Source organism: Protobothrops mucrosquamatus, unplaced genomic scaffold (assembly GCF_001527695.2).
Source record: "Protobothrops mucrosquamatus isolate PMUCROS unplaced genomic scaffold, P.Mucros_1.0 scaffold863, whole genome shotgun sequence".
In the NCBI taxonomy this organism is placed as follows: domain Eukaryota; kingdom Metazoa; phylum Chordata; class Lepidosauria; order Squamata; family Viperidae; genus Protobothrops; species Protobothrops mucrosquamatus.
This window is the reverse complement of record NW_015387118.1, coordinates 213,280-234,634: the sequence shown is the minus strand read 5'-3', so window position 1 is coordinate 234,634 and position 21,355 is coordinate 213,280. Positions and strand designations below refer to the sequence as shown.

General features: G+C 38.3%; 1 protein-coding gene across 1 annotated transcript in view; it reads left to right on the top strand.

Annotated features, from left to right (window-relative positions):
- The window catches only part of ZNF148 (zinc finger protein 148), a 46,232-nt gene extending 25,486 nt beyond the window's left edge, over nucleotides 1-20,746 (top strand). The window contains exons 2-7 of the mRNA XM_015819131.1: nucleotides 911-1,256; nucleotides 4,849-4,977; nucleotides 7,770-7,893; nucleotides 8,392-8,475; nucleotides 17,857-17,975; nucleotides 18,883-20,746. Of these exons, the coding sequence (XP_015674617.1) occupies nucleotides 927-1,256; nucleotides 4,849-4,977; nucleotides 7,770-7,893; nucleotides 8,392-8,475; nucleotides 17,857-17,975; nucleotides 18,883-20,487 (2,391 nt within the window). The 5' untranslated portion in view covers nucleotides 911-926 and the 3' untranslated portion in view covers nucleotides 20,488-20,746. The remainder of the gene's footprint in view (nucleotides 1-910; nucleotides 1,257-4,848; nucleotides 4,978-7,769; nucleotides 7,894-8,391; nucleotides 8,476-17,856; nucleotides 17,976-18,882) is intronic.
- Nucleotides 20,747-21,355: the final 609 nt, after the last annotated feature.

Here is a 21,355-nt window from a genome sequence, read left to right as displayed (position 1 = left end):
TTCTCTGTGTGGATGCCGCTTCCGGAAGTCCATCTGGGCCTGGGCAACAAAACATTAGCTACCGGTTCTGCTGAACTGGTGCGAACTGGCTGAATCCCACCATTGCCTTTATGCCTCTGATTTGATATTGTAGCCTTTCATATTCAAAGCCCTGCTGCACTCGTAGTACAGAGCCAAAATGAGGGTGGCAACTACTTACTGTTTTCCCTCTTTGCAAGTAATGGGAGAGGAATTATTCAGACCAAGATTAGGGTTGGTATAAATATTTCTATGTTGGGGTGGTAGTGGTGATTGATGAATAGGAGACCTTTGGATTCCATTGATCTAAAGTTTTCCTCAGTCAAGCATGGTCTCCAATGTCCCTCGTTTTCCTCTTTTCTGATGTTGGAGCTTCAGTTAAAAAAAAAAAAATCTGCGGAAGCTTTTAAGACAGTCTGGGAGAGGGGAATCAATGCTAGGTTTTGTCCCCCCTCCCCCGCCTCGGAAGTCAGATCCTCACCCCATTCTTGGAAGAGGAAATCTTCTGAATGTCCTATGACTCCCAGTGATATAGGAATGCACTCTGACATTCTGCAAGAAACTCAGTGCCTTAATGCTAAATATCTGGGGCAAATACATCCTGTTCTGTATTTTTCTAATAATATATATGGTTTTCATTCTGTATATGCTAGGTTTGAGATTTAAGGGTTACCTGAAGTATTTTATTTGTTGGGGGGGGGATGTACTTCATTTTCTGGGAGGGGATTGACAAATCTCCTGTAGTTAGATTTTGTCTCATCAGTAAAGTATATTGTGTTCCCTATACTGTACTTAGTCAGGAAATATTCCTTTCAGCAGTGCTTGTCAGCAAGTCTTATGTTTGTATCTCATATCTAGTTTTCAACTCAGTTTATTAATTCCATTCTTATAGGTTACTGCACTTAAGAATGAACATTGAAGATAAGCTAGGAGGATTGTTTCTTAAATGTGGTAGCATAGAACAGATGCAGTCATCGAGGGATATGGTTGGAATGGGTGCCACCTCTGACCACTCGGCAATTTCTGTGGAACGGCAAGGAGCAGTGCTTCAAGACCGGGCTATGGCACGTCAAGAAATCCTTTCTGCAGATGACGTTTTACAAGAAAGTGAACTCCGACCGCAAGAAATGATCCCGCATGATGAACTTATGGTTCATGAAGAGACGGTGAAAAATGATGATGACATAGAGGGACAAGACAGACTCCCCCAAGGGCTTCATTATGCAGTCAATGTTCCTGTAAGTATTTTCTTTTCACTAATTTTGCCTGCAGTTATTATGTAGAGTTTTGCTTCAAACAGTAAGCAAAGGGTAAACATGAAAAAAAAGGCAGTGGTTTATGGCTATTTCATTAATCAATGACGGATTTGGTTTGAAGTCAATAGTGGGAAGAAATATATTTTTTAAAGGTTGTTCTAAGATAACTTCATCCAGTTTTTCTAGGTGTGTGCATCTTTGCTACTATGTATTTGTCATTAAAGGCCTTTCTAGCCTCTTCTCTATGGTCTAAAGCAGAGATCCCCAAACTTTCCGGCTTGGCAGCCCGGAAGGAAAGGGAGGAGTAGGGAAATGTGCATGCGTGCAGCCCCACGCATGCATGCGTAAATGGGCGTGCATATGATGGAAGCGCTAGTTTGTGCATGCACACACAAGTGGGCCATGCGCACCCATGGCACGCGCACTGGCACCCGTATGCATGCGTGAACGGGCCGCTGGAACCCAAATGTATGCGCAAATGGGCCGCCGGCACCCACCTACGTGCGCAAATGGGCCACTTGTGCCCCCATGCATGCGCAAATGGGCTGCTGGCACCCACGTGACATCAACGGTGGTGCTAGCATCCCTGAACATGCGCAAATGGGGCCGCTAGCACCTGCGTGGCGGTGCTACCGGGAATGGGAGGGGCTCGCCAGTTATTTCCAGCGCCCGGTGGCCAAGAGGCCATGGTCCGGTAGCGGGCTGCAGACCATAGGTTGGGGATCCCTGTTTTAAAGAGTAGTGGTTCTTAAAATTGCTGATGAGATTATGACATTGGAAAAGAATTTTCTTCTATTAATACTCCAGACACTCTCCTTCTCCAGACTTGCAGGTTTATTTTCTTTTTCATTTTGGAATACTTAGAAAGTTTCAGCCATTAAGCAGATGAATAGATGAATGGGATTGGAGGAGAGTGGGCAGGAAGGCACTGATAAGGACTGGAAGAAGGCAAAAGAGCCAACAAACATGGTAATTAAAGTGAGGGATTAGGAATGTAGTGGGGAACAAGGCAGTGGAAGTGCATGATGTGATGAGAGCTGCCTGAAAATCCTGTACAGTACTGGGGCACTGTACTTTTTGTATATATACAAGATGGCTTTGATCCTGAATGAAAGACAGTAGCTAAGATAGCTGTTATGAACATTTTACAAGCACTATTGCATTCTTGGAGCCAAACTATTTTACTAATGTTGATGAAATTATGTTTTATAATAAAAAAGCAATGGAAGATTTACAAAAACTTTATCAGGGGACAGTTCTTCATGATTGTGAGTTATTTTTATATCTGCTTTTTACCAAAAAGAAAAGTCTACTGAAGATAAACTTCAAAGAAGATTATAGGGTTATGAGATGATTTTACACAGTAAAATTCACCCCTTGATGCATGTCAGATCTAAAGTTTATGGAACTTAGGTATGAATTTACATTCACCATATAAAAATTATATGTGTGTAGACAAACCCTGGTAACTCAAGACTTGGGGATCTTGATTCTGAAAAGATGAAACAAAAATTCAGACTTGTTCATTATAATTGAAGAATTTCTGAACTTGAGAATTAGCAAGTACAGGTGGCCCTCATTTAGTGACCACAATTAGAACCAACAACAAGGTCATTAAGCAAAGTGGTCGCTAAGTAGAAAATTAAATGAGTGTGATTGTGCTTATGTTTTTACTTTAGCTTTCTTTCTTTTTCTTTACTGTGTCAGAAGGCTACAACCCCAAACAGCCAGCTCAGCCAAACAGGGGGGAACTTTCCCCTCTCCCCCTCCCTTTGGAATACTCACTCTGAGGCTGGGATAAACAGCAAGAAGGGAAGTAGTGTTTATATATTCACTGGAAAAGGAGAAATTATAGGAAAATATGGAGACACACAATGGGAAAGACATATTGAAAGCAATATGCTTGTGCCAGCTATTTGCCCAGTATGCTGGCTGCTCTCAGCATGAACTACTTAGGAGGCAAACAAAAGTCAAAATTGTGAAAGGGATTAAAGTCTTGTCAGTTACAGGCAGCAGCTATTAAGCCTGCTAATTAAGGTCACAGATCTGAGTTTGTTAACTTGCCTTAGCACTTTTTAGGGAGGAGTTACACTATGGAAAAAGTGGGTTCAGGAACAACTAGCTTGCGTAGGCAATCTCTCCCGTCTGCTGGAAGGGAGGAGAGAAAAAATGGATCAGGCATAGGGTGGCATATACTAACTGACTGTATTGACAAACACATGAGTGAGAGGGAAAGACATTGCAAAGTTTGTAAATGTGGGTATTGGTTACAAAATTACTTTTTTATCATCATCATAGCTTCAGATAGTCACTACCCAAGGCAGCTGCTAAGCAAGGTCTATGTGTATGTTTTAATTCATTATGTATGTTGTAAAATTTTGCCTTGTGATCTTACAATTGAAGGTTTTGTTAAAAATCTTGAGAAGGGAAATGAGATATAGGACATACAACATGAGGATTTTATTATAAACACTTATGTAGAACAAAGCCATGTGTCTAAATCTGAATGCCAAACTGAACTTCTCTGTGGGAAATAACCTGTTTTGATTTTAACACTTGCTTTGAATGTAAGTTGACTTTTTAAGAAAACATTAAAAAATTACAGTAATTGCTATTCTATAGGAAAATTCTGGAACTTCACATTCTTTTGAGATTTATATAGCAACTCTATAGCAGTAGCAATCAAAAATTTAGATTAAAAACATTATGACCGAGGTACCAGTTACTGCCCTTTTGAGCAATGGACCAATTTCTAGGCTCAGGTTTCCACTGCAGAATTGGCATTCCTGCATATTGTGACTAAGACAGCAGATCTCAGGTCCTAGTTGATTTAATCTCAACTTGTAAAGCTAAACAAGAACTTGGTTAATATTTGAAAAGGAGACAGACCATCCAGGCTTCACAATACCAAGAAGTAATAAACATGTGGGAAGAGGTCTGTGTTAATGACTTCAATATCGTTGCCAAGAAAACAGGACAGATGCGTCCATGTATTCATGTCCATGTAGGCATCAGAAATTGAGCTTAATTTGAGGGAGAATTTACTTTTTTGTATTGTCATGAATAAGAAATTAAAAATGGTTTATCTGTTTTAAATGTTTAAGTAAACATGTTTTCAGCAAATGCTCAGTTTAACAGACTTTAATGCAATGGACATCAGATGCAGTGGACAAAATTTTCATTGTATTTGTGTCATCTTACATCATTTAATGATATCATTACTGAAATCTGCATAATTTGTGTAGTTATACCACTACTGATGACATCCTATCTGATTTAATGCAGTTGGCAATAATAGACACGGCCTCTAATTGTTCCAATAAATCAAGGTTTTATTTGTATGTATGGCACATAATTCAAGTATAACTGTATTTGAAGTATAACACAACAGGGCAATGTCAATTCAAGTATAACTGTATTTGAAGTATAACACAACAGGGCAATGTCAGTAGAACATTAAATAAACAAAGTTATTCTCCCCCCCCCAAAAAAAATCCAACATAATAAAAAGGTACTGAGCCCTTTCAAGTGAATTGCCATTATTTCTGAAAACATGCTGCAATTGCTATTTTAGCAGATCAGTGTGAAACAAGAAATTACATTTACTGATGTGACTGAGCAGCAGAAACGGGACAAAAAGCTAATGCGAGAAGGTATAGATATGCAAAAGAAGAAGAAAAGAAAGCAGCGTTCCCCAGCAAAGGTAAGACAATTAATTAAAAACCTGGTAATTAAAGGGCATGGTGATTCACCATGGAATCCATCCATTCCATTGGAAATAATATCTGCCAATAATTAGATTCACCTAGCAACAGTTCTAAAGCAAAGAAGGTCTGAAAGATATTCATGGCATGTTTCTTTGAACTTCTTTTCATAGCATAAGCCAATGGTGGCGAACCTATGGCACGCATGTGGGCACACGTGCTGTCACCTCAGCCCCGCTTCCCCCCGTGGCCCCCTCCTCACCAGCAACCCCCCTGGAGGAGAGTCGCCCCCAGGCGCAGCCTGCACAGAGCAGCGCAGCCAAGGACATGGCAGTCAGGCAGCAGGGATAAGACTCCGCCCTTGCGCCCCGTCGCGCGCAGATGATGTTGCAGGGTGTGGGTGGCTGCCAGGGCGCTGCAGGGCCGCCTGGGCGATCTGCGGCGGGCCATGGAGTGCCGCAATCTGCGGCGGGCCATGGAGGCGGTGGGTGGCCCTGCGGGCCATGGAGGCAGTGGGTGGCCCTGCGGGCCATGGAGGCGGTGGGTGGCCCTGCGGGCGGGCGGGACTGGGGGTGGGTGGGGGCAGAGTAGGTAGGGTGGGAGGCGGAGCAGGCGCAGGGGGGCGGGTTTTGGGCACTCGGTCTTTAAAAGGCTTGCCATCACTGGCATAAGCCTTTGGTGTACTTTCACATCTCAGGAAAGCCGTTCTCTAAATATTTTTTTTTTTATAATAATGCTCTACAAAGACCATTTACCAATGAATACTGAGATGAATAACACAGCTTTAATAAGGGCTTAGTAGTGAGACAAATTAAATAACACTGGATTTTATGAACTTTATTTTTATCCATACAATGCCTTAGTGCTGAAAGTAATCATTGTGTGTATCTGAAATGAAATAATTACCTTACAGTGAATAGGTGATAAGGATAGATGTAATAATTCAAAACACATTTTTTTGATCTGAAACTTATTATTTAAGGTTTTACATCTTGAGTTTCCTTCCATTAACTCAAATCAAAAATATGTAAGACCTTGGGAATGAAACACGTATTTTTTAATTCAGACTCCCTGTTTCACCGTGGCCATTTGCAAATGTGAACTCCAATTATTTGTTCTCATTAATTTCCGCTCAGCAGTATGTCCTAAGTGGCAAGTTTCATACTGTGAGATTTAAGCTTGCTTGAGAATGTCAAATGTTGTCTCTGTTGAAAATAATCACTGTTGAAAATATTTTCTCTTGTTAATTCACTTTCTTAACTTTTCATTAACTGTATGCAAAACCAGTTAAACATTTCACATAGTTGTTTCATTCATCATCTGAAAATACTGAAAAAAAACAGGTTCTCCTTCTTCGTTGCCTATATTGCCCTTCAGACTTTCTTGGTATTATATAAACTAGATTTCAAAATTGCCTGCAAAAAGTGGCATCTGAGTGCTACTTAAGAGGTCTTTTTAAACAATGGATTTGAAAATTATAATTTAACCCAATTAGAGCATGACAGTTAATATGCCTTCTGCTGTGTTTCATATATGTGGTTAGGGATTAAGAGTCCCCAGGTTTAGATTTGTGTGTTCAAAGCAGCGGTTCTAGTGAAATTTCAGCATGTGCCTTGTTTAGTATCATTATTTAGCAATTATACTAAAGACAAAATTCATAGTTCACACAGAAGGTTAAAGATAGCATGGGCTGGGCTGGTTCGTCTAGCTGCTTTTGCCGGACAGAGAAGCCTGACTGAGACTGTCGGGCAAGGTGAATCAGCATACCGCTTATTCATGAACATGTAATTAAGACTAAAAATGGTGTTCCTTTGAGAGAAACCTTAAAATTTCACTAAAAATCTGCAAGCAAAACGACCAAATTACGCCCGATGACATCACCATGGCTATCCCAAAAACAAAGTAAAACAAAAACAGCAACTTTGCAGTTGGTAGGTATTTGTAAGCAAAAAGTTTTTAAGTTGCAAGCAAACACTCATCCACCCGCTCTCTTTGAAGCTTATTTTGCTGCTTGTTTTTTTTTCTTAGGTGTCCCAGAAAGATCATTTAAACTTGTTGCAGGATGCCAGTATTAAGAGAAAAAAATGTTACGGCAGCAATAGTATCAACATGTTTCTAGCTGTTCTACTTCATTATTTACATAGAATCATAGGGTTGGAAGGGACCTTATCCATAGCAGAACATCCAGATTCAGCCATAGTTTCATTCCATACAGCATTAACCTTGTGAACTCTCAAGCTTCCTCCTTCCGTTATATATTCAAGATGAACAGTATTTAATATTTATTTGCTACGTATATGTAGGGGTGTGGATCTATACATATGTTGTTCATAGTATGTTTAGGTATGTGTCATGTATGTGTTTCACTTTGAGAACGGGCAACTAAATTTCATTTTTTATGTGTGTCGTTGTGCCCACAGTAAAAAAATGACAATAAAGGTTATCTTATTTTATCTTATCTTATCTTACCTTGGAGATCTTCTAGTTGAACCCCCTGCCTAAGGCAAGGGTCCTTATTTACACCCCAGACAATGGTTGTCCAATTTTTTTCTTGAAAACCTCCAACAATGGAGCACCTACAACTTCACCTATATTGCAAACACTGAAAAGATAACAACACTGCTATGTCACTGAAGGAAACAATTGCAGTTCATCCACTTTTATAAACTCCCTATTTTGCATTGTGGCTTGATACTAAAGTGCTTAATTTCCCCCTACTGAATATGAATTTGCATTGAATATAATTATTCAGAAATTAATGCGAGACTGAATTTTTCCTTTTTAAAAATAGATCCTTACAATAAATGAGGATGGATCACTTGGTCTGAAAACTACCAAATCTCACATTTGCGAGCATTGTAATGCTGCCTTTAGAACCAACTACCATTTACAAAGACATGTCTTCATTCATACAGGTACTGCTTGAATTTAAATTGTTTCTTTTATTATCAATCTGGAACAATTGACTGAATAATGAATGTAAAGTAATGTATATTTTAGATTCCAAAGTGCAGGACATCTGGCATCTAAGCTTAGGTATTTCATGCACCAAGGTGTCAAAAAATACCAGAAAGAATTAGTGTCCTTACAGTTAATTTAAGATATATTGTGTTGCTCTTATATAGAGATACTATGTATTTATAAGCAACGTATCTCCTAATTCTTTGTTTGTTTATAAAATAGACTCTGGTTTCTTACTTGGCCAATGAAGGTTTTAAATATATATTGTGTAGTGTCTCAGGAGCACTATTTTATCCCAGAGGGTTTAGGTAGATTTTTTTTTTAAATTAAAACATTTGCGGGCTCACTTAGTTGCTGGCTTCCAATAATTTACTGTTTTATTTCGCAAGAGCATATTTAGAAATGAATGTTTCTAGCTTTTAACTTACAGATGTGGAATTATATTGTTTAAGGTGAAAAACCATTTCAGTGCAATCAGTGCGAGATGCGTTTCATACAGAAGTACCTTCTACAGAGACATGAGAAGATTCATACCGGTGAGTATAGTGCCTTGAGTGTCTTTGCTGATATTTTTAAAAATTGTTCTCCAAAATCATGGCCAAGTGATTTAGACAGCTTTGTTTTAATATATGAAAGAATTTAGGTATACAATTTAGTTTGCTTTTTTTTTTTTTGAAGTGGTGAAGTATTGATAACTGGTACAAACACCGCTTGCGAAATATTTACTGTTGGGTAAACGATAAACAGGAGTATTCCAAAAGTATTATAGCCCAAGTGCCTATTGTATAAATGTTTGCACCTTGCTTTTATAAACTTTCATAAGGAAAATTAAAAATGAGATAGAGATTTAGCAAAAGATAATAGAAAAAAAAGATTCAAAATTATACAGTTATACTGCATTTGTCCCTTAAAAAATCTACTTAAGGAAAACCACATTTTCTAAACAGCTTTGACTTTAGTAGGTTTTTGGCATTTTGGTGCATGCCTTTCTATTGCTTCCATAAATATTTAGGAGTACAGTCCCCCTTGGACTTCTAGATGCCAATTTTCAGACTCTTTTTCTGAAAAAATATAACTTGCACATAAGCTACGTGTTGCTTGATAAGATATTTCATATTTGTAAAATTACTAATGCTTAGTATTTTTTGGTCCATATGTAAACCTTGAGAAACGGAATAGCATTTTTTTTCACAGTGAACTTGCCTGCACAAATCTTGGAATGCTTGCATCTTAGTTTTAATAGTATTTGGATTTGTGGTTTGACATCTTGACTCCTCTGTTTTTTTCCAAGCTATGCTTAATTTTTATCTTTTTTTTCCTGGCTATCTTCTACTGCTGTTCTTCAATATTGTTGTTATCTACTTAGTTAAACAATTTAGTATAAGTATGTAAACATATAATTTATTTTTCAAAAACTAATTTTCTACCTTAGGGATATGTGAGCATTCCACACAGTGAATTGAAATGATTAGCATGTACAGCATGTTTAACATAAAAAAATACTTCTCCTCCAAAGGTTTCCCAACATTTACAAAGACGAAAGATTGCCTAAATGTATTCTAGATGTCACTTGTAAAAAATACCTTAGCTTCGCTCAGATTAATTATTCAGATTATTTTTAAATATGCATAAACCAGCTTAATTTGTGCAATTTATTAGAATATACACTTTTCTAATTTATGAAGATGTGAGGCCAAACAAGAAAACAATATGTTACTTGGAAGAGATGATGACAGGAAAGGAGTAGGATTCAGGTACAAAGGATTTGTAATCTGTTTGTGACAGGGCAGTTATTATTGGGAAAGACAGCTAAGGATTACAAACATGCTTTAATAAACCTGCAATTCCATTGCATTAGTCTATATTGGTACATGGCATTTTTGAAACTTGCAATGTTTATCCTCTAAGATAAATAATAGCTGAGCTGTGTATAGCTTTGGACTTGATTTCCAAAACGTGTTTCAGAATGTGCGGGAAAGCAAATATACTAAAATAGAGCCACCTTTTCCTGGGATTTTGCAGCTGCGCTGGTAGTGAGACAGTAGCACCATTCATGCCTTCATGCATTCCAGTGCATCATTTGGAAGCAGAATCCAAAGTGCTACACAGAATGATAATAAAAATTAGCCATAGGAAGGGTCAATCAGAAACGAAGAAAGAAGTGACATTTTCCTTTTCCCTGCTGATCATTTTTCCTCCCAAAATAGAATCCTGACACTGTTACTTTTCTTGTAAAAGAGGAAAAAGCTGGTGATCAGTACCCACCTTTCAGTCCATTTAAATGGGGGGAAGATAGATTGGGAACATTGCTGCCCGTTTTTCTTTCCTGTGTTCCTGCTTAAAGTCACCAACAGCTGCTTTTTAAACAAATAAATAAACAAACAAACACTAAAATCCCGAAGTATGCTATTTGTATAATTGCCATAGCCATATTAGGGCCATAGAAGTACTGTATATAATAGCAGATAAGATTATTAATCCGTAAACCATGTAGCAAAAGTTCTCTACATTCTTTTCTAGTGCTTCCTTGCAAATGTTTTTGACTAGAGAGAAACTGGAATGTATAACCTGAAACCTTCTGTGTGAGAACTTCTGCTTCAATATTTTAGTTGCATTTAATTTAGATTTCAAGGGCTGAAATTCAGCACATAATTAACATGTATTTTATATTTAGAAATCCTTGTGTTTTCTGAAGATGTTTAGATTTTGCTTCTCCTTTTATATGTAGCAAATTCACTGCAGGTAGCCCTCGACTTACAACCACAATTCAGCCACACATTTCCATTGCTAAGCAAGGTGGAAGTTAAGTGAATTTTGCCCCATTTAACTACCTTTCTTGCCACAGTTGTTAAGTGAAGCACTGCAGTTGTTAAGTTCGTAACACAGTTGTTAAGTGAAACTGGCTGCTCCATTGACTTTGCTTGTCAGAAGAATCCCAGGCCACTGCAACTGTCATAAATACACGCCAGTTGCCAAGTATCCAGATTTTGATCACACGACCACAGGGACGCTGCAACGGTCGTAAGTCTCTTTTTTCAGTGACTTGTAATTGTAATTTCAAGTAGTCACTAAATGAATGGTTGTAAGTCAAAGATTACCTGTATTGCCTTTTAAATTGTTTTAAATAAATACTTTTCTAGTTTCATTTTTTTCCTCTAACAAGTTTACATACCATGTTTCCCGAAAATAAGACCTACCCCCAAAATAAGCCCTACTTTGGGGGCGAGGCGCACACCTAAAAATCAAGCTACGGCATGGGGGGTGGAACTGTCCCAGGTGCCCTGCACCCACCTACCAGGCTTCCGAGTGCCCAAACTGCAACCCAAAACCCACTTATGTATCGCCGGGTGCCGGGTGGGCGTGGCCCGCTGGGTGGCCGTGGCCAGTTGGGTGGGGCGGTGGGCAGGAAGCTCGTCCAGCGGGGTGAGGCAAGGCGAGGCAGGGCAGGAGTGCCATTATCACAGGGCAAGGCGAGGCAGGGGCCGGGGTGGCTGCTGCCTGACACCCTCAGCCCCCACAGAGGCCAGTGACTGCATGGGTGCTGGGATGCATCCGGCCATGTGGGACCTCAGCGAGTTAGCAGGCGGCTAGTTGAAGAGGATGGTTTCTATCTCCAGGGCATGGCGCGCGTGCCCACAGAGAGCGCTCTGAGTGCCGCCTCTGGCACGCGTGCCATAGGTTCGCCACCACTGTTCTACAGCATCCCCCAGCCTGCATTTCGCAGTCAGAGCCCTTTCCGGAAGGCCTCTGCATCCAAGTACCAAGCTACGGATTCAATCTGTAGCTCGGTTCAGAGCCCTTTCCGGAGAGGCCTCTGATGGCAAAATGCAGGCCAGAGCTCCATTCTCAGCTACAGAATGAAGCTGCTCCTTCGGTCGCAAAAGAAATGGGCTGACTGGGTGGGGTTGTGGGGCTGTGGGGGCCGCAAGATGAGTGGAAAAGACCCCCCCCCCCGAAAATAAGAACTGGTGCCTCTTTTGGAGGCAAAAAAAAAAGAGACTGGATCTTATTTTCAGGGAAACACAGTGGATCCCAAATTTTAGCTGAGGTACAAATAGTAATCTAGTCTTTCTAATTATTCAACCACATAGATCAGGGGTTCCCAACCGAGCTGCTCACATATTCCAGGGAATGCGAAAACTTGGGTTTTCAAAATTATAGTGTATATGCATAATTCGTTGCCATTATTTCGAACTTTTGTAAGGGGTGCGAGAATATATCAGAAGTGTCCTAGGGGTGCTGGGGATAGAAAAGGTTGGGAGCCACTGACATAGATGAACAGGAATAAACTTACTGAGTTTCAAGCTTATAAACTCCAGCTGTCCTATATGCCCCCCTGTAGCAGTGGTCTCCAACCTTTTTGGCACCAGGGACCGTTTTTGTGGAAGACAATTCTTCCACAGACCAGGGGGGATGGTTTTGGTTTTGCTCGCTCGCCCACCGCTCACCTCCAGCTGTGCAGCCCGGTTCCTAACAGGCCACAGACCAGTACCGGTCCATGGCCAGGGGGTTGGGACCTCTGCCCTGCAGTATAGTTCCCAGAATATTTTGAAGTGCTGTCCCTATATACAAAGTCTCAGTTGTGCATTGGGACTCTTCTTAATCTGAAAGATCAGTTTAATAACTGAATTCTTCTTGATCATATGTAGTCTGTGTGTTCAGGTACTGACTTTGGCAAGGGGTACATTTGCACTGTGTAGGACTTCATTTGAACCTTTCCCAAGCTGGTATCATGTAATTTGTATCCCAGTTATGTAGAACACAACCATAGCTACCGTCAAATTACTGATGATTTCTTCTGAAGCTTTACATTATAATGTGTACGTCGTAGTTGCACATTTTAATTGGCTGCTAAATGAACTGGGCTGCAAAAATCCAGGGGACAGCTAGATGTCAACAGTTAGGGTTTATTTTATCTCTTTGCTGTCATCTAGTGATTGACAAGATTTTGGTGAGCTAGATATGGTATGATTATTCCGTTGTAAATTTTGAATGCTTGGGTCAGTGGGACTTTATTAAAGAAAAATATTGCCATCAAAATGAACAGTAACTCTAACAAAATCTCAGTAGCCTATATGGCACTGTGGCAAAGGCAAGGAATTGATCCCACGGTTAGAGATCCATCACTCTAGTTGGGCAAAGAAATAATATTTATTTTTATTGATTTTATCTCACCCTTATTATTTTTATAAGTAACTCAAGGTGGCAAACACACCATACTCCCCCTTCCTCCTATTTTCTCCATAACAACAATCCTGTAAAGTGAATTGGGCTAAGAAAGAGTGACTGGCCCAAAGCCAGCTTTCATGCCGAAGGTGGGTCTAGAACTCTCCCAGCTTCTAGTCTGGTGCCTTAATCACTAGACCAAACTGGCCTAATTAAAAATTGCATACTTTCCAAGTACCAAGTTGGAATACTATAGCCGTATTTAGATTTTGTCTGCTTAGTTTATGGTTTTCTTTTCCACATAATAAGCACTCAGTGGCCTGTCTCTCAGAGCACATTTCCTTTAACTTCATCAACCAAATCCTACACAGTTCAGCAGCTTTCAGCTGCTCTCCACTTTTTCTTTTGCTTCTGATTTCCAAGCTGAATTGCTTTCCAGACCTGTTTTTCATGCTTCGTTTTCCTGAAACTTTTTGGTCCTGAGTTCTACTGCCTGTTTGAGATTTTCATGAAAGTGTCCAGCACTGAGTCCAGATTTTGTAACATCATACGACTACCACTACCCCAATTTAAGGTTGATTTTGGAGGGGAAGACTTGCTCTTTTCCTTCTTTTGGCTTCTTCTATCACATATGATATTTTCTTTTCAACGTCTTGGCCAGAGCCTTTGACTGATCATATTTTTCATTGGCCTTGTAATTACTAATGTTAATTCCTTGACCAATCCACATGGTTCCATCAAGGTACATCTTGAAATTGCCCTTCCCTAGCATCTGTAACCAAGGCAGTTTTGGTTTTCTGTCCAATATGGAAGAACACAACTAGCTCTCTGGCACATTTGGAAATAACATAACCTCACTCCCAAGTATCTCAGAATAGATTGATTACAGTATACAAACCAGAATAAATATTGTGTTACTTCATACTTTCAGATTATGATTAATGAGACTACATTACTAATACTGAATGGACTGTGACCTGATTCGCATAGCATATTGAATCTTTGTGTGAACCCAGCCTTTATGGTTTCTAAACCATGGTTTATGATATTTATAATGTTAATTTTATGTATGAATCTGATTATGCCTCTGACTGCAGAGATCGCTTGGCAATTTGCAATCCAACCCAGTCCTTTGAATGGCGCATAACTGCATCCAAATGTGACTCATTCTATAAACCATGGTTAAAACAGTTTAGGAAAAGAACACAATCTGAGATTCAAGTGCTGCATATGTTCCCTGTAAACCTTGAATGCAGACCTTTTCACTTAACAGAAGCAACGGATGATCAAATATGCAATTAGAGAGTAATCACATTAATGAAACATAATTTTAATTGTATGTACACAAAATAATAGTAGAGTCTGAATGGGGATGGCAACGAGTACATGTAATTAATATGTACAGTTTGTTTTTGGTCTGGACATATTGGTTTTTGGCTTGCAGCTCCTGTATGGCAAAAGTTACAAGTATGGATCTAGGACTAGAAAACTGAATTTTCCAGAGAAAGTTGCAGCACAAGTGGACTGAAATTCTCAATTATTTTTAAATCAGTGAGACTGGATTACTTTAATTCCAAATATTTATTACAATGTAAAGGATTAAGCTAAACCAAAGTAACACATCCTATGGAAAAGAGAAAAATAAATAAGTATAATCATTGGGGGGAAGGTAGTATTAAGTAGTCCTTTAAAATAACAGGACAAGTGGTGTTAGGCTTCCTAAATAATTCACTGGTGACAAAATAAAACTCTTGTCTGGGATGTTTTAAAAAGTGCAGGGAGTAGAACCTTTCTACAAAATTCTCCAGTAGTGCCAAAACTGAATGCTAATCAGTAAGAAATGAGTCTTTTGTTAATATAGAATTTTAGCAGTGGTTTAATATTTTTTTGCATATTGTGTTATCTGAGTATAAATTGCCACCATTACTCATCTACTAATTTGTTACTGGATTTATCTTTACAGCTATGTTTTCTAAAGCCCTTATTCTATGCCATCTGAAAAAAGGAGCATTATGTTGTGACTTTTTATCATGAATAAATGTTATTTTTATAAGTGATTTTACACCAAAACTTCACATTGCTCACCATGTCCCACATATTCAACAGAATCATCAGCAGTAGAATCACAGTAGTATACTTTACTGTTTGAACAAATGCTATTCACTGTAGCATGCCACCTATAGACATTTAGAACAGTAGCAATGTCAGCCATGTGGGTGTTTGCATAAAAGGTAATTCCATAACATATGCTATGGTTCTGCAGTGCATCAATATAAACACTTTGAGGTAGTTGTTTCTACATATTGTACTGTATGATAAAAGGAAGTGTTTGACATTTCAAAGAACACACTTCAGTGAACCTACATTTCAAAATCCAAGATACTGTTAATGTCAGATTTGTTACGGTATGATTACTTTTGATATTTGTAACTTGATAACTGATGTACAGAGAAGATTTTTATCTAGGATTATAATCCGGTTCCTGCCATATGCTGCAGGGATCATTTGTTTTAAAAAAAAAAGCACCATAACAGCATTTACCCACTTGCATGAGGCAGAATTTGCCTTGTAAAAAAAGTCTAGATAAAAGTCTCTTTTTCCCCCTGTTTCTTATTTCAGATAATGTGATTTCTCCTCCAAATTCTGCCATGGAATAGACCATCTTTTCCACAAAAAGTTTTCTCCTTCTCCCTGAGTTGAATATAAGAGTGAAGTTATAAAAATGTATTTGATCTTGGTTTCAAAGGATTCTTCACTATTTTTAAAATTAAATAATGGCTGTCATCAGGCTTTCCTACTCAAACAAATATTTTATTTCTTCTGGTCTATGAATTCTGATTGACTCTGTGCCATCAAGTCATTTTCCATTCCTAATGACTGCATAGATTTTTTTCCATGATGATCTGTCCCTAAACTGGTCAATTTAGACTCAACTCTTTCAATAGTGTATTCATCAGCATTGTACTTGAGTCAATCCACCTTGCTGCTGGCCATCCTCTTCTCTTTCCTTCCATGTTTCTCTGCCCAAGAGAACTAGGTCTTGGCACAGTATGTTAAGTAGGATCATTTGTGATAAGTCATTTGTGCCTTGGGTTGAATAGCAATCTCTTTCTCTGCTTTATGACAGGTTATCAATGAAGATTTTGAATTGTGAATATATTACACTTATTGTACACTTTCGGTTATTAGAAACAGAATTAAACTGAATGTCAGTGCTGGTAGTCCTTGACTTATGACTTCAATTGAGCCCCAAATTTCCCATTTTACAGCCTTCCTTGCCACAATTGTTAAGTGCAGTTGTTAAGTTAGTAACACAGTTGTTAAGTGAAACTGGCTTTCCCATTGACTTCGCTTGTCAGAAGGTTACAAAAGGCAATCACATGATCCCAGAATACTGCAGCTGTCATAAATATGAGTCAGTTGCCAAGCATCTGAATTTTGACCCTATGAGTATGGGGATGTTGCAATGTGTGAAAAACGGTGATAAGTCACTTTTTTCCGGGCTGTTGTAACTTCAAACGGTCACGAAATGAACTGTCGTAAATCGAGGGCTACCTATATAAAAATATAAATTTGAAGACAAAAAGTTATTTCCAGTATCAGATTAGAACTTGCAACTAGAAGAAAAGTACAGTTGCTCCATTTTTATTTTTATTTTCCTTAAGAGTTTTGATTCCATTGGGAGCTGTTATCTTTGTGAAAAATAGAGAGTAATGTAAAATTGGAGATCAGATTTGATAAGCAGATAGCAGACAATCAAAAAGAAATGTGCAAAAAACTGATTTTTCTCTGAAATGTTTGGTTATCCGTTGCAGTAGTTTTGAAAATATAGAAGACCAATTATCACTATTTAAAGAATTGAAGTTAACAGACTTCATTAACTGTTGTGGATGGTGTACGTCTCATTTTCAGGCAAAACAAATAAGGATGTGTTTTATGGGAAAAGATAACCTTTAGCATATATTTGAGAGGCTGAAATTTAGATCCCAGAAGGCCATTTAAAAAAAGGGTTTAAAAACTATAGATATAGTGTTCATGCTTTTATGTTTGTGTACATTTTCAAGAAAATTTGTGATAGTCATACAACCCTCAAGGACTATGTTTTCTTGATTTGACATGGAATTACTTCCTTTCTTCAGGAGTAGTTTAAAGAAAGTTCAGAGAGAAGTTTGATTTATCTAAAATGATATTAAAGATACCATACATTTTCTCCAGGAAGGCTGAGGAAGTGAGTGTGTAAATTAGGAATTTACTTTCTTTCCATATTGCCTAACTAAATAAATGTAGAATTAGGATACTTGATTAGTTAACAAATGACTACAGTGTATTCAAAGCTAGTATGGTTACTTGATCTCTTTACAAAAGCGAGGAAAAAATAATAGGAAATCTTAAATGCAACATTTTTTGTACAAAAGTTTACTATTTTTAAATTGCTAGATGATAAAGAAATATTCCCCACCACCACACCACCACCATCACATAACGCTTTGTGTCAAAAACTTTTTAGGAAAGAATATGTGTCTGATACTTCTTTTACATTTCTAGTTCTGACACACTTGAATGAAAATAAATATATTCAATGCTGGTTTTCTTCCAGATTGTATGTTCTGAATATTATGGCATTTTCGTGTCAGGTTTTGCGGTGGTATCTTAATTGTATTTGAGAATAAAAAATTACTGCAAGTTAATATGGAAACATACATAGATCTTATTTCTCGTTTATTTAACAATACTTTCTATTTTATTCTTAGGTGAGAAACCATTTCGATGTGATGAATGTGGCATGAGATTCATACAGAAGTATCACATGGAAAGACATAAGAGAACTCATAGTGGAGAGAAGCCTTATCAGTGTGAATACTGCTTGCAGGTAATTAGAGAAGGACAAAAGAAAGATTCAGTGAAAATTGTCAGAACTGTTTGACTAATATGACTGTATGTAATTCATCACAGTATTGTATATCCAGGAAATAAATATAAGCAAAGTGATGAACTTGTACAGGTAGTACAGGTAGTCCTTATTTAACATCCATTCAATCACTGACTGTTGAAAATTTAAATTTTTTTAACATTGCTGAACGAGGGGTATTTACAATGGATTCTTGTAGTTGTGGCCATCGCAATATCCTGTGGTCATGCGATTAACATCTGTGACCTTCACTGCCAGCTTTCCAGAAGCAAAATCATTGGGGAAGCCACTGGGAAGTCGCAAATGATAATCACGAGATACACTGCAACTGCATGGAACTGTATGGCCACATGTCAGTCTTATGAATGTGTTGCTTAGTGACAGAGTTCCCAGTGCCAATTACCATTGGTAAGCAAGGACAAACTGTATTATAGTAGTTGATGTTAATGTGTGTCTTGTAGAAGAGGAGCACATTTATTGTTACGTTATTTGTACATTTAATTTTTCAAAACCTTTACTTGAATCTGGTTGAATGATTATTCAACAAGGAAAACCATAAACCCTTGAGGGACCATATTTTTAGCTACAGAAAAAAATGAGAGCAGAGAAGCTGAGACAAATCAGTATTGTTGAACAGAATTAGAAGGATGAATTTTGTAATAACTTAAAATTGTTTTAACATACATTCTGAGCCGTATCTTTTGACATGGTGGGGTTTCACACAGCAATTTCTGTCTGTAGTGCCTTTCTGGGAATTTTTTTAAATGATCATGTTAGCAATATGACTTATGGAGACTTTCCCATGTCAAAAACTAAATTGGCCAAAAGGTTCTTTTTTCTTCTCTAATCCAAATCATGTTCCTTGTAGTTCTTCTCAAGGACTGATCGTGTACTGAAACACAAACGTATGTGCCATGAAAACCGTGACAAGAAACCCAATAGAAGTGCCACCAAAGTTGGCCTTTTGACTCCTGATGAAGATCAAGGCTTCCCTATATCTTTGAAAGACTGTTCTTTGCCAAAAAAGAAGAGGCAAAAAACTGAGAAATTGAAATCTTCTGGGATGGATAAAGAAACTGGGACAGACAAATCTGAACATAGGAAAGATAAGAATGATTTCTTGCCGTTGTATGCTGGCAGTACTAAAATAAAGGATGAATATATGGTGGCGGAATATGCAGTTGAGATGCCCCATTCTTCTGTCACTGGAGGTCATTTGCAGGAAGCAAATTCTGGAGAAATACACCCACCTAAACTCGTGCTCAAAAAGATTAACAGTAAGAGAAACCTCAAGCAGCCACTGGAGCATAGTCAGACCATTTCATCCCTAGCTTCTTATGAAGACAGCAAGGTTTCAAAATATGCCTTCGATCTTGTGGATAAACAAGGCTTACTGGAGGCTGAAGGCAATGCTGATATTGACCAGGTTGATTCTTTACAGGAAGGTCCCAGTAAACCCGTCCACAGCAGTACAAACTATGACGATGCAATGCAGTTTTTAAAGAAAAGGCGGTATCTCCAAGCGGCTAATAGTAACAGCAGAGAATATGCTTTGAATGTTGGCACTATCGCTTCACAGCCGTCAGTCACCCAGGCTGCTGTAGCAAGCGTGATCGATGAAGGTAGCACAGCATCAATATTGGATACATCGGCATTGAATGTGGAGATTAAAGGAAGCCATGACAAAAGTGTCATTCCAGATGAAGTACTTCAAACTCTTTTAGACCATTATTCGCATAAAGCCAATGGCCAGCATGAGATTGCTTTCAATGTGGCTGATACTGAAGTGACTTCCAGCATATCTATAAATTCTTCTGAAGTGTCAGAGGTTACTCAAGCGGAGAATGTTGGAACAAGTTCTCAAGGTTCCTCCTCTGACAAAGCCAGTATGTTACAGGAATATTCCAAGTTTTTGCAGCAAGCTTTGGACAGGACGAGCCAAAATGATGCCTATTTGAACAACTCAAGCCTTAATTTTGTGAATGACAACCAGTCTCTTACAGGGCAACCAGCATTCTCTGCTATTGACAAACAGGTCTATGCATCTATACCTGTTAACAGTTTTCGATCGGGAATGAACTCTCCCCTAAGAACAACTCCAGACAAGTCTCACTTTGGACTGATTGTTGGCGATTCCCAGCACTCTTTTCCCTTTTCAGGTGATGAGCCAAATCACTCTTCATCATCCTCTACCCAGGACTTCTTGGATCAAGTGACCTCTCAGAAGAAGGCAGAGGCACAGCCTGTCCATCAAGCGTATCAGATAGGCTCGTTTGAGCAACCATTCAGGGCTCAGTATCATGGAACACGAGCTGGCTTATCATCTCAGTTTAATACTGCTAATGGACAAGTGAACCTGCGGGGACCGGGGGGAAGTGCTGATTTCCCAGAATTTCCTTTGGTGAATGTAAATGATGCTCGGGCAGGGATGAACTCATCACCTGATGCGACCACAGGCCAAACATTTGGCTAAGAAAATCTGTAGAAATAACATTGGCACTTTACCACAGGTCTGTTGAGAATGAGTGTCTTCTGTATAAGATGGCTCCTATACAGATTTAAGGCCTTGTGTTATAATGAAAAAGTAAGCTGGTACAGCATATTAATGATTACTTTTTTTTAATTAATTGTCATTTTTTTTTAATTGCCTTATAAGTGGGCGTCCACTGAAAAGGCAGGTGGCTGTTTCCTTTTTTGAGATCAGGAATTTGCTGTGTTGAGATTGATTAAAAAAAAATGAAGCAAACCAAAAAAAAAAAAAATCCAGTTAAGATATCTCTCCTATAATAATTTCCTAGTTTGGTAACTTTGATTATTTGGGAGAAAATGATCATTATGAAATTATTCATATTGCATTTCCCAATTACTCTAGTTATTGCACTTCATCAGGGAATATGAATAAGCTGTACAAATCCAAAACTTTAAATGTCAGGAGATTGTAGCTAGAAGCTACAAAGCATTGGGGGGGGGGAACTTATTTTTAAAAAAACTCTGTTAAATCCACATAATAACTCTTTTATTGGTTTCCTTTAATACACTTTAATGAAAATAATGATGTTTGCTAGACACATTTTCCTATTTAAATGTTTGATTAATTAAAAGTTATTTAAAAGCTAAGTCCCTATTATTCATGCATTTAAATTTTAATTAATTTTTACCAGTGATGACAGTTAATCAGATGGTTAGATTTTAGCTAAACGCTTTGCAGTCTGTGTTCCCAGTTCTGTAATGTTAATATATAAAAGATAAAACTCCAGGATTTAAAATTTAACTATTTCATCCTACAAATTTGCAATAATTAACATTAGAGCACTTAGATCCTTCCTCATATTTCTCCTTTA